This window comes from Eleutherodactylus coqui, chromosome 4 (genome assembly GCF_035609145.1).
Source record: "Eleutherodactylus coqui strain aEleCoq1 chromosome 4, aEleCoq1.hap1, whole genome shotgun sequence".
Lineage (NCBI taxonomy): Eukaryota > Metazoa > Chordata > Amphibia > Anura > Eleutherodactylidae > Eleutherodactylus > Eleutherodactylus coqui.
Window position 1 is genome coordinate 225,689,140 of NC_089840.1, and position 12,389 is coordinate 225,701,528.

At 42.6% G+C, this 12,389-nt stretch overlaps 1 protein-coding gene across 6 annotated transcripts in view; it reads right to left on the reverse strand.

Annotated features, from left to right (window-relative positions):
• The window catches only part of ANK3 (ankyrin 3), a 331,375-nt gene that overhangs the window by 166,454 nt on the left and 152,532 nt on the right, over positions 1 to 12,389 (reverse strand). For all 6 annotated transcript variants that reach the window (XM_066600799.1, XM_066600801.1, XM_066600798.1 and 3 more), the window contains 2 exons: positions 11,379 to 11,477; positions 8,593 to 8,790 (listed from right to left, as the gene is read on the reverse strand). In XM_066600799.1, coding sequence (XP_066456896.1) covers positions 8,593 to 8,790; positions 11,379 to 11,477 — 297 coding nt within the window. The remainder of the gene's footprint in view (positions 1 to 8,592; positions 8,791 to 11,378; positions 11,478 to 12,389) is intronic.

Consider the following 12,389-nt stretch of genomic DNA (forward strand, 5'->3'; position numbering starts at 1 on the left):
GTGACCGCCCTTTGTCTTCAAAACAGCATCAGTTCTTCTAGGTACACTTGCACACAGTTTTTGAAGGAACTCAGCAGGAGGTTGTTGCAGACATCTTGGAGAACTAACCACAAATCTTCTGTAGATGTAGACTTGCTCAAATCCTTCTGCCTCCTCATGTAATACCAGGCTGACTTGATATTTTTGAGATCAGGAGTCTGTGGGGCCATATCATCACTTCCAGGACTCCTTGTTCTTCTTTACCCTGAAGATAGTTCTCAATGACATTGCCTGTGTATTTGGGGTTGTTGTCCTGCTGGAGAATAATTTTAGAGCCACTGACACCTCCCCAATGGTACTGCATGATGCGCAAGTACCTGCATATCTTTTTCAGCATTGAGAACACAATTATTCCTGACCAAATCCCCATCTCTGCCCATGCTGCACTGCTGCCTGCAGACACTCATTATTGTACCGCTCTCCACCATGCTACACTGCTGCCTGTAGACACTCATTATTGTACACCTCTCCACCATGCTACACTGCTGCCTGAAGACACTCATTATTGTACCGTGCTCAGCAGGCTTCACTGCTGCCTGCAGACACTCATTATTGTACCACGCTCATCAGGCTTCACTGCTGCCTGTAGTCACTCATTATACACCTCTCCACCATGCTACACTGCTGCCTGCAGACACTTATTATTATACCGCTCTTCACTATGCTTCACTGCTGCCTGCAGACACTCATTATTGTACCGCTCTTCACCATGCTTCACTGCTGCCTGCAGACACTCATTATTGTACCGCGCTCACCAGGCTTCACTGCTGCCTGCGGACACTCATTATTGTACTGCTCTTCAGCCCTTCTGTGAACCGCCTTCTGTTACAGCTAAATATATTGCAAATCTTGACTTCTGCTGCCATTTTTCTTCACCCCAGTTCCTACGTTATTGTGCTTAGTTTAGTCACTTGGCCTTGTTTCTACGTTGAAGGTGTGGCTTTTTTGGCTGAAATTATTCCATAAAGACCACTTCTGGCCAGACGTCTCTGAACAGTAGATGGGTGTACCAGAGTCCCACTGGTTTCTGCCAGTTCCCAACTGATGGTATTGCTGGTCATCTTGTGATTTGGAAGGGAAGTAAGCAGGATGTGTCTTTCATCTGCTGCACTAAGTTTCCTTGGCCGACCACTGAGCCTATGGTCCTCAACGTTGGCCATTTCTTACATCAGACACCTGGCTATAATATTACAACATCTCTGACTTTGTGCAAGGGTACCTAGAAGAATTGATGTTGAATGAAGGCAAGTGCTGTTTACACCAAGTATTGATTTGATGTAGATTTCTCTTTTGTTCATTCACATTGCATTTTGTTCATTCACAAAAAAAATGTTAACACTTCTATTTTTGAAAGCATTTTTACTTTTTCACACCTGCCTAAAACTTTTGATACAGTATTCCATATGGTCAGCCATACATTTGAGTAGTTGACTTATAATACTATACTGCAGGGTGATAAATGTAATGTGATTCTCCACTAGTTTATATCTGTGTCTGCCTCTAATGTGACAGATTGAGGTGAGCTCTGAGTAATTAGTAATAAAGCACTCTACAGCTAGTTCCCACGAGGTGGACATGTCCTGTTCCTGTCATCTTGTGATACGCCGAACATGGAAAAAAATACAATTCCTACTTAGACATATGTGAATTACATAAACTACACGGTTCCTATTGCATCAATTATGCAGACATACAGAATTGAATAAACTTCCTGCAATATTTCCATAGATACAAAACTTCTCACAACTTTTTGGTGGATAGCATAATAAAATTAAAATATAGGACTGATTTGTATACACTATAAAACGTAAAATTATACATTAGTAGGAGACTCCTCTGATCGCATGTACAGAATTTCTAAAAGGTCAGAAAATGCCTTAAATGCAATTAGATAGATGATATAAATGTATTACATTTCAAGTCTGGAAGTCAAAATGACTTGAGGCAGCTTTCCCTGGCTATACGATCGCTATCTACTGAAATGCAAAATTAAACACTCTTAGAAACATTCTGGATTCACTGCAAGTCCTTCGGCTGATCTACGGACACATGAGGAGTAGAGATGAGCGAGCATACTCGCTAAGGGCAATTACTCGAGCGAGCATTGCCCTTAGCGAGTACCTGCCCGCTCGGAAGAAAAGATTCGGGTGCCGGCGCGGATGAGCGGTGAGTTGCGGGAGTGAGAGAGGGAGAGAGAGATCTCCCCTCCGTTTCCCCCCCGCTCCCCCGCCACTCCCCGCTGGCACCCAAATCTTTTCTTCTGAGCGGACAGGTACTCGGTAAGGGCAATGTTCACTCGAGTAATTGCCCTTAGCGAGTATGCTCGCTCATCTCTAATGAGGAGGAAGAAAAAGAAAAAAAGAATTCAGCATCCATAAATATTAGACTTTATTGTAGAGGCAATAAAATGGCAAAGATTAAAAAAACAAGAATTAAAAATCTTTTTTTTTTCATCCTAAACAATGGATGGATAAAATATTAGGCAAATCTCTATTAACCGAATACTTCAATGTGAGAAAGTGGTTATTGTACACAGCAGTACGTCCAAACAACAGGGAAGGAGTAGCTTGTAAACATAACTTTCAGTGAAGTCACAAGTTACGATGATGTCATATTGGTTCAGCCCACAAAATAGACACATTGATGACACGTCTACATTAAACACAAAAAGTAGCCCTGGTTCTTCGACACAGACACAAATACTCAAGTGAACCGGCTCTTTGTGAAGTACTTCCATTTGTTGGGAAGACTTTGTTAGTTTGATATGGCATGAATAGAAGCGCACGACAACCTGCAGATAAGAGACTTCTGTTTTCTTCCAAAAGGTCTTCTATCATTAAAGGTTATATAAGGAGCTGGAGAGAAAGAACGGAAGCTAATAAACCTAGATGACAGGTTGTTGGATGGTGGGCGGTAAGGGAAATGATGCTAAAGTAATACTTGAACTTATTTTCTGAAAATTAGTACTCTACCACATGGCACCATCACTGGCTACACCCGTGAAATGTTAGCTAAACTAGGAACACTCCTGTACGTAGAGAAATGACAAGAATGTTATATTTGTAAATTGCCAATTCACTATTAATTTTTGCAAAGTAGATCCTTAATTAAAGAGAAGAATCTATATATGGGCATATCTGCCAGTAATTGCGTCATATGATTAGTTATGTAGAATCATAGAGTTGGAAGTGACCTTCAAGGTCATCGGGTCCAACCCCCTGCTCAGTGCAGGATCACTAAATCATCCAAGACAGATGTTTGTACAGCAACTGTTTGAAGACTTCCATTAAAGGAGAACTCACCACCTCCCATGGCAAACTGCTCCACTCATTGATCACCCTCACTGTCAAAGTTTTTTTCTACTATCTAATCTGTGTCTCCTCCCTTTCAATTTCATCCCATTGATTCTAGTCTTTCCTTGTGCAAATGAGAATAGGGCTGATAACTCTGCACTGTGACAGACCTTCAGATATTTGTAGACAGCTATTAAGTCTCCTCTCAGCCTTCTTTTTTGCAAGCTAAACATTTCCAGATCCTTTAACCGTTCCTCATAGGACATGATTTGCAGACCGATCACCATCCTGGTAGCTCTTCGCTGAACTTCTCCAGTTTTTCGGTGTTTATTAAATTGGGGTGCCCAGAACTGGACACAGCATTCTAGGTGAGGTCTGACTAAGGAAGAGTAGAGGGGGATAATTACCTTACATTACCTAGACTCTATGCTTCTCTTAATACATCCCAGAATTGTGTTTGCCTTTTTTGCTGCTGCATCACACTGTTGACTCATGTTCTATCTATGATCTATCAGTATATCAAAGTCTTTTTCACATGTGCTGCTGCTTAGCTCAACTCCTTCTATATATTGTCTTTCTTGATTAAATAGTTGTCTGTAGAGAATTTTTTAAAGAAATTACAATCATGACATAAGAGTCGAGGTATGGCAGCTGGTATGTTAAGGGGAGGGGCAGAGGCATGTGTGTCTGACAGGCAGAAAATAGACCCAGCGGTGAAACAGGCATGGCATGCAGCGCATGGAGGATGACAGCATCAGACAGCAGCCCCTGTAGTGGCAGCGGAGCGCTGTGACATATGTATGTAGAGTTAGCCATTTACAAAAATGAACAGGCGCTATGGAACGCTCTGTGTACTCCACTGATTTCTGAGGAGCGGAGCCACACATCCACAGCCATCTTTATATCAAAAATTTACACCAGTCTTATAGTGTTTTTTGAGGCTGGCAGTGGTCCTACTTGATTACCATCATCAGTCTGACTTTAATAACAGGTCTGTAATTTAAAGATATCTGTATTGTACTTATTGTGATACTAGACCCAGAGCTTTGGCAACAAGTAGGTTTAATTTTTAAAATTAAAAAAAATGTTTTGATAGGTGCACAAAATTACATAGAAGTAGAGATGAGCGAACACCAAAATGCTCGGGTGCTCGTTACTCGGCACGAAATTTTCGCAATGCTCGAGGGTTCGTTTCGAGTAACGAACCCCATTGAAGTCAATGGGCGACCGGAGCATTTTTGTATTTCGCCGATGCTCGCTAAGGTTTTCATGTGTGAAAATCTGGGCAATTCAAGAAAGTGATGGGAACGACACAGCAACGGATAGGGCAGGCGAGGGGCTACATGTTGGGCTGCATCACAAGTTCACAGGTCCCACTATTAAGCCACAATAGCGGCAAGAGTGGGCCCCCCCCCCCCCGCACTGTCAGCGTAAAGATTGTTCTCCTCTGGCACAGCTGTAACAGCTGTAGCAGAGAAGAACGATGTTAGCCCATTGAATTCAATGGAACCAGCAATACAGCAGGTTCCAGTGAAAGCAATGGGCTGCCGGCGATCGCAGGATGAATGGTCGGGAAGGGGTTAAATATATAACCCCTTCCCTGCAATTCATCCAGAAATGTGATACACTAAAAATATATACCAGCATATAAGGCGACGGGGCGTATAAGACGACCCCCCAACTGTCACCTTATACGCCGGCAATACAGTGGAGCAAAGAATAAAAAGCATTACTTACTTCTTCAGACGATCTGCGCCGCTCCTGCAGACTGTCACTCCTTCCTGGTCCACGGACTAAAGCTTTCTCTATGAAAGGCTTGAAATCCCCGCCTCCAGAAACACAGCCAATCACAGCAATTCAATGACATCACTGTCATTGGCTGTGATTGGCTGAAGGCACGTGTGTTTCTGGAGGCGTGGATTTAAAGCCCTTCGTAGAGAAAGCAATGCTCTGCCGGGAACCAGGAGGGAGCGACAGCCTGCAGGAGCACCGCAGAACACCAGGAAGGAGTGACAGTCTACAGGAGCGGCGCAGATCGTCTGAAGAAGTGAGTAATGCTTTTTATTCTTTGCTCCCCTGTATTGCCGGCGTATAAGGTGACAGTTGGGGGGTCGTCTTATACGCCCCGTTGCCTTATACGCCGGTATATATTTTTAGTGTATCACATTTCTGGATGAATTGCAGGGAAGGGGTTATATATTTAACCCCTTCCCGACCATTCATCCTGCGATCGCCGGCAGCCCATTGCATTCAGTGGAACCTGCTGTATTGCTGGTTCCATTGAATTCAATGGGCAAACATCGTTCTTCTCTGCTACAGCTGTTACAGCTGTGGCAGAAAAGAAGGATTTGTCTTCTATATGTTCTCAATGGGGTCGGCGCTGCTGCCGCCGGCCCCACAGAGCGCATATAGAGACGATTTATGTCCTTTAGAAGGACCGTTGGGGTTCTTGAAGCCTACAATACACCTAACACTCTCCCTATAGCAGCTCCAACATGATACCACTTTCCCTGAACTAATGTCAGAATACATCCGTAGCGAGCCGCGGGAAGGGCAGATTTCAATACTCGGGTGACACCTTATCTCCCCAGCCACTCACAGCAGGGGGGTGGTATAGGGCTTAAACGTTGCAGGGGGAAGTTGTAATGCCTTCCCTGTCTTTCAATTGGCCAGAAAAGCGCGCTAACGTCTCACAGAGGAAAGTGAAAGTAAGCCGAACACCGCGTGGTGCTCGTTAAGAGTAACGAGCATCCCGAACACCCTAATATTCGCACGAATATCAAGCTCGGACGAGTACGTTCGCTCATCTCTACATAGAAGTCAAGATTAGAGCATTGTTGTGTTTGGCGAGCCTAAAAGGGTTGTCTGGTGACCAGACAATATTCCCCCCTATACTACCAACTGTGCTAAATAAAGTTCGTTATACTTACCCGTGCTTTGTGGCTGCGATCCAACACTGTAGCCCCGGTGTTCGATATTAAGGATGATCTCACCAGATATCATGTGACTGCTGCAGCCAATCAGAGGTCGAGGCATCACCGTTCTGAACTCCTGACATCATGGCATCCTGGATGTGCGGGCTGATGCCAGGAGAACGGGCTTTGACACTGCAGCATCTCATTGGCTGGAGCGGTCATGTGATATATGATGAAATTTCACAGGACTTGCCAAAAGGAGATACTGGTAGAGGTCTACGAGTTTGGAACCCACTTATTTCAAAAAAATCTAGGCCAAAGAGGTTTAAAATGTCTGACAATAAAAACGTCTAACACACTTTAGACAAGGCACCACTAAATAGCAGTTGTATCTGAGATTTCCAGTAATATAAATCTTTAATTGCTCCTGAAGGTATTTTGATGGCCTACAAAGCACCACTGCCCATTCATTTTCATGGGAATCTGAGCCTTAACTTACTGTCTGACGTCTTAGACAACACATATTTGTGAGTATATATACGCTTCTGAATACAGCTGTATTGTGGCTCCGTTTTCCATAGAGCTGCAATAGGGCTGCCTTAGAGGTGCACCAGACCTCTACCAAAGTAGGTCTCCTGTTTCATTCGGAAACACCTAGAAATTTTTTGCTGGATTCTGTATGAAACAGATAGAAAAAAAAAATAATGGTATGGTCCATGAAAGTACATATGTATTTGGGCATTCTAGAAGCCTTACTTCTAGAGAAAAACATCTGCCTACACATAGAGTCCGACAGAGCCTGAATGGCAATGCTTAGTAGTTATGTGGCTCTATTCTTAAAAAAAAAAAAAAAAAGTTGCGTAGGCTACGTGCAACTGTGAGTGATCCGTAATTCAGAACAGAAGATCAATTTATACCACTACACACGGCAGAAATATTCAACTAAATGGCACCATCTTGTATCTCCGCACATGGCCGGGCAGCATTCGCAGGAGCCGCATTATGATCACAGCATTCCATTTTACATGAAATAGGAAGTCAGATTGCTTGATGTGCAATAGCTATGCGACTAGAACGTTACTGGGTGTGCTGTAATGTGCTGAAGTTAAAAAGAAATCAGGGCAGACAGGCATAAATAATAAATCACACCCAGAGAAGTGACTACCAGCCACCGAGAGAAGAGAAGAAGCTGACAAAATGCACTGAACATTCTACACTAATGAAGTTTTAGTTAACTTCAATAGTATCAAAAACTTCTCCTGATTTCAACAGTTTTACTTGTTTATGCGTTTTCAATAGAATTAAAAAAAAAACTATTTCCCCAAAATTTAACGGAGCCGTGTATTTAGTTATAAGACGGGGCTTATTGCTTGGCAGGTCGCATGCGGTGTGCCCACAAATTTGTCTGTTCATCACATAGTAAGTGCAGCAGAGACTCTCATATCTTTAGTGCATTTGGCATTAATGCAAACTGACACCCGGGCTGCAAGTGCTGACTTCATAAAAAATCTAACTAGGAACATTCATGAGGCAGTCAATGCTGGCTGATGTGTCAGTGTGTGCTGAGAGCAGCTTTACCATAGTGACAATGCAGCGTCAAGGTTATGTCAGACACGATGAACTTGTGGGGAATTACACGGCAGACTCCCTTTTACATCTACGCAGTGTGGGATGTCCTAATCGAATGAGGTCCAGTGGTCACGCCAGTATTATTTGCAGTCTGACACTTAATGAGAGCTACTATCATCTTTACCATAACTTTCCTTTAAATTCCAATGTAGTGTTGAGAAATCCATTCTTAATAATGGGTCCTATGTGATTTACTCCATGGGCTTTGGCTGTAAAGTTAGACTACAACTTAATATGCATATCATAAACTATATAATGGGATTGTCCAGTTATAAACTACTGATGGTTTATCCTTAGGACACAATATTAGTAGTAGATCAATGGGGGTCTGTCGCTAGGGTCCCTCCAATCAGCTGTTACCAAACGGTGAGCTCATGTACTGAGCTACTCTCTGCAGGAAGCAGACTGCTCCGTTCCTGCTACAGTGGCCAAGCTTGGTATTACAGGACATTCACTTCAATGGGAACTTTGCCTGTAATACCAGGTCTGACCAGTGCAGTGGGAATGGAGCTGTGTGCTTCCTGCAAAAATGAGCTCCGTGCACAAGCGCAATGGCCTGGCAAAGAGCTGATCGGTGCGGGTCAGAGGCAGTGAGCCCCCACCGATCTACTATTGATGGTCTACCTCAGGGACAGGCCATCAATAGTTTAAAACTGGATAACCCCTTTTTAAGAGAATAGTAAAATGTAAAGCACTATTGCATTAAATGTACTCACTAATGCTTTGGCGTTAGGATTGGCTTTCTTATCCAGCAGGACTTTAGCGACCTTGTAGTGGCCACAGTGTGCGGCAACGTGTAGTGCAGTTAAATAGTCATTGGTGACATCATCTACAGGTACGTTATGCATCAACAAGAGCTGGACGCAGTTCAGGTGATCTCCTTGGGTTGCCATGTGCAGTGGTGACAGTCCGTTCTGTAAAGAAGAAAGCATAGTGAGATACAGGTAAACATGAGTTTCTTAAGCTCTTCTCCAATTACTTAAAGAAGAATGGAGATTGGGAAAGTTTGCTTTTTCAGAAAAGGCGTGGTTCTTTTACACTTTAACCCCTTAAACACCAAGGTGTTTCCATTCTAAAGGACCAGACACTCTTTAGGGCGCTATGTAGCCTACAGAAGAGAAGGCAGAAGCCGTTAAAAACCGCTACTGTCTTCTCCTCTGGGTCCTCGGTTGTCACAGACATCAGAGGACCCTACCTCAGAGAGATTTCAGGAGTAGGAGCTTTAATTAGGCCTCATATTTTTACTATTGGACAAACTTAAGGCCCATGACCAAGCTCCATTTATTCATGGTCATGGGCTTTAATGTGCACCATCAGAAGTACATTTTGCCTTTTTCCTGTTGCTCTGCGCATGTGTCAGTCTAGATTGTAATACCGACATGACATTAACAAACTAGGAAGACCAGAATAATATCCAAAGTGGAAGTGTATGGGAATTCCTGACAGCAGCTGAAAACTTAGTACAGTAGACTTAGATCCACGTCTTCTACTCTGATGGGAGAATTTTGGTTGGTATTCTCTACACTCTAAATTACAGATCTGTATGTTAGACTTTATTGACTTTTGTAGTGAGAACAAGCTATAATCTATATTTTTACATTTCATTCACTTCTGTAGAGAGAAGCCGCCACTTAACTAATTCTAATGTTTATGACTGACCACAAATATGTCTGTGGCCATGCTTAAAGTGATTGTCCAGTTACCAGGTAACATTTTTCCCTATTCGTCCCACGGTGCTAAAATAACAAAGGATCAGTACTAACCGGTCCGCTGCCACTGCAATCCAGAGCTGCAGCACTGCGGTGGTCCCAGTGTTTGCTGTGACCGATGATGTCACTAGAAGTCACCTGACTACTGCATCATCGCCATTCCAAACTCCTGGCATCATGGTACACACGATGTGAGTACTGATGCTGGGGGAATGGTTGGTGATGCTGCAGCGGTCACTTGACTTCTGGTGATATCATCTGCTACAACAAACTTTGGGAGAACGGTGGGGCTGCAACGATGGATCATGATGGCAGAAGATGGTACGGAAAGTAAATACTGCTCCTTTGGTTATTTTAGCATGGTGGGCTCTATATGAGGAATGTTGCCTGTAACCGACACCCACTTTAAACTGTGTCTGGGCACTGTATAGTGCTAGTGATACTGTATGATGCTATGGGACACTATAAGGGATTGCATGGTGCTAAGGCGGCACTAAGACAGAATGTTTGGTACTGTTCATCTCAACATATCTGGTTGATGTATGATGCTACTCATTTTAACATTGTGTGCAGCTATTGATATAGGCATTGAATGATACTATTTATATGAGCACGGTATGACAGTATTTTTATGGGTACTGCATGACTCTATTTATATAAAAAAGGAAGATGGAACAATACCTCTGCAGCGCCACCTATTGGATGGAAGCATTAGCCCTCCCAACTATTTATATAGGCATTGCATGACACTATTTATATAGCCATTGCATGAAATATATGGGCTTGTGAACCTTCCTCCTTGTGGGTGGTGTCCTGGCTCTACCAATAGTTTCTGGTGTGTGGGGAGAAACTAGAGTATTCGGATGTTGTCCACTTGTACATAGAGAACACATATAAACTACATATAGTGCTAGCCGCTGATGTATGGATAGTAGAGTGAGCTAAAAGTATTGTATATGTTTGTGAGATGTCCCAGCTATATATTCTTTCAAGCTGAATATTATAGTTTCTGCCAAAAGTTCACAGTTAACCCTTTCCAATCCACTGTCTGATGTCTGAAGACATTCTGATTGAAGGCTGTACAGCTCTGATGTCGGAAGACGTCCGTCAGGGTATTCTTACTGTATATTACTGCCCGCTCTGTTGTCGGGGGGCCTCTCCAGCATGTCCCATACTGCAGTACTGTCTCTAGCCAGCAGATGGCACCATTGTATAATGGCAGAAAGAGAAAGCCCCCCTAGGAAACCCTGAATCCAAAATTGGATTGCAAAGGGTTAAACATGCACAGATAGATAACAATAGATTTTCAATGGTTTCAGATAGGATAACCCGTTACAAAACGTTATCAATCAAGTTAAACTTTGCTACATTTGTGCATGTGAAGAAACGATTACATGAGAGTTGGAGAGCAATGTATTAATCTTTACTTTCCACAGTCGCTTCTTGTATTATCAGTGCTCCTGCCCAGAGTCAGCTGCCGTTGACAGCTATAGCAATGACAGGCACTAGGCAAGCAGGTAGGTGTACAAATACTAGGAATGGTCAAAGGAATGTAGATTTTGGAGCTAGTTAATCCCTGGTAAAGCCCACTTAACTTTCAGTGATCTGGTTCCAAGACCTCCATATAAAGTTAGGCAAATCTCTAAGTACATGTGTCCCAGGGGTTACATGCCATGTCTCTAGGGGTACTTGTACTTTTCACATGCTGTTCTTTATATAGGTGCTAGGCATATGATCACAGCCTTAATTATCCTGAGAAACACCAATATACTGTAATTAATCTTCAAACAAACCTTAGTTTTAGAAAGAATAGGGGCTCCTCGTTCCAGCAGCATCTCCACAACCTGCTCATGGCCGCTCCTTGCTCCACAGTGAAGAGGCGTCAGGCCGTCCTGTAATATGCAATAAACAGTATAATTATTTTGCATTGCTAATTTTTTTTATCCTTTCTGCATTATAACGAATTTCAATGAACTGTTGATGACTAAAATGGACCACCAATAGAAAGAATAGCGCAATCCCGTTTCTGCAGATCTCCAATTTCCCTTATAGGTACAATGTTTATTTGTTTGATCTACCACAGCAGTTGTTTATAGGCTTTCTTTGCATTATATATATATATATATATATATATATATATATATATATATATATAAAGACTGATGACAGATGGCGGATGTTCCACATATTCCATATGCATTATATTTACAATAACAATGTAGTAGCTGCTCTATCCACAGAGGGGCAGTGTTGCTCCAAGTAATAATAATATTACCATATAAATATCCTCCCCCGGGATCTGATGCAAATCATGAGGCCGACGGGATTATTTTAGGCAAAGATTCCCTTTCTGAACCTTAAAAAAATGTTACATTTGAGACTCAATCATCTAATTTCTAAAGCACTCATCCATTTTCTTGCTCTAATAAAGGCCATTATTCTAAATGAAGCATGTGCGATATGATAATACATACAGTTATTGAATAGTATACAATCTTCTTACAGGCTTCATGCTTTTGTCAAGTCAAAGCTTGAAAGACCATAAACAACTTCAATAATGACAGATGAAATGTGGATGGATGGACTGATAGATGTATACCTTACAATCCAGAAGAGGGCGCTAACATTCTGGGTCCACCTAGAATAGCAGTCTAAGCTCCTACTATCACAAAGCTATGCTGCACCAAAGGGCTCCAAACAAAGCAGACATCCCGGAACAAATCACAGAACCCAACATGACCAACACCGACCAGCACCGCCTCAAATAAACCGAAATGAGGAAGGAGGTACATGTAAGCTAACTG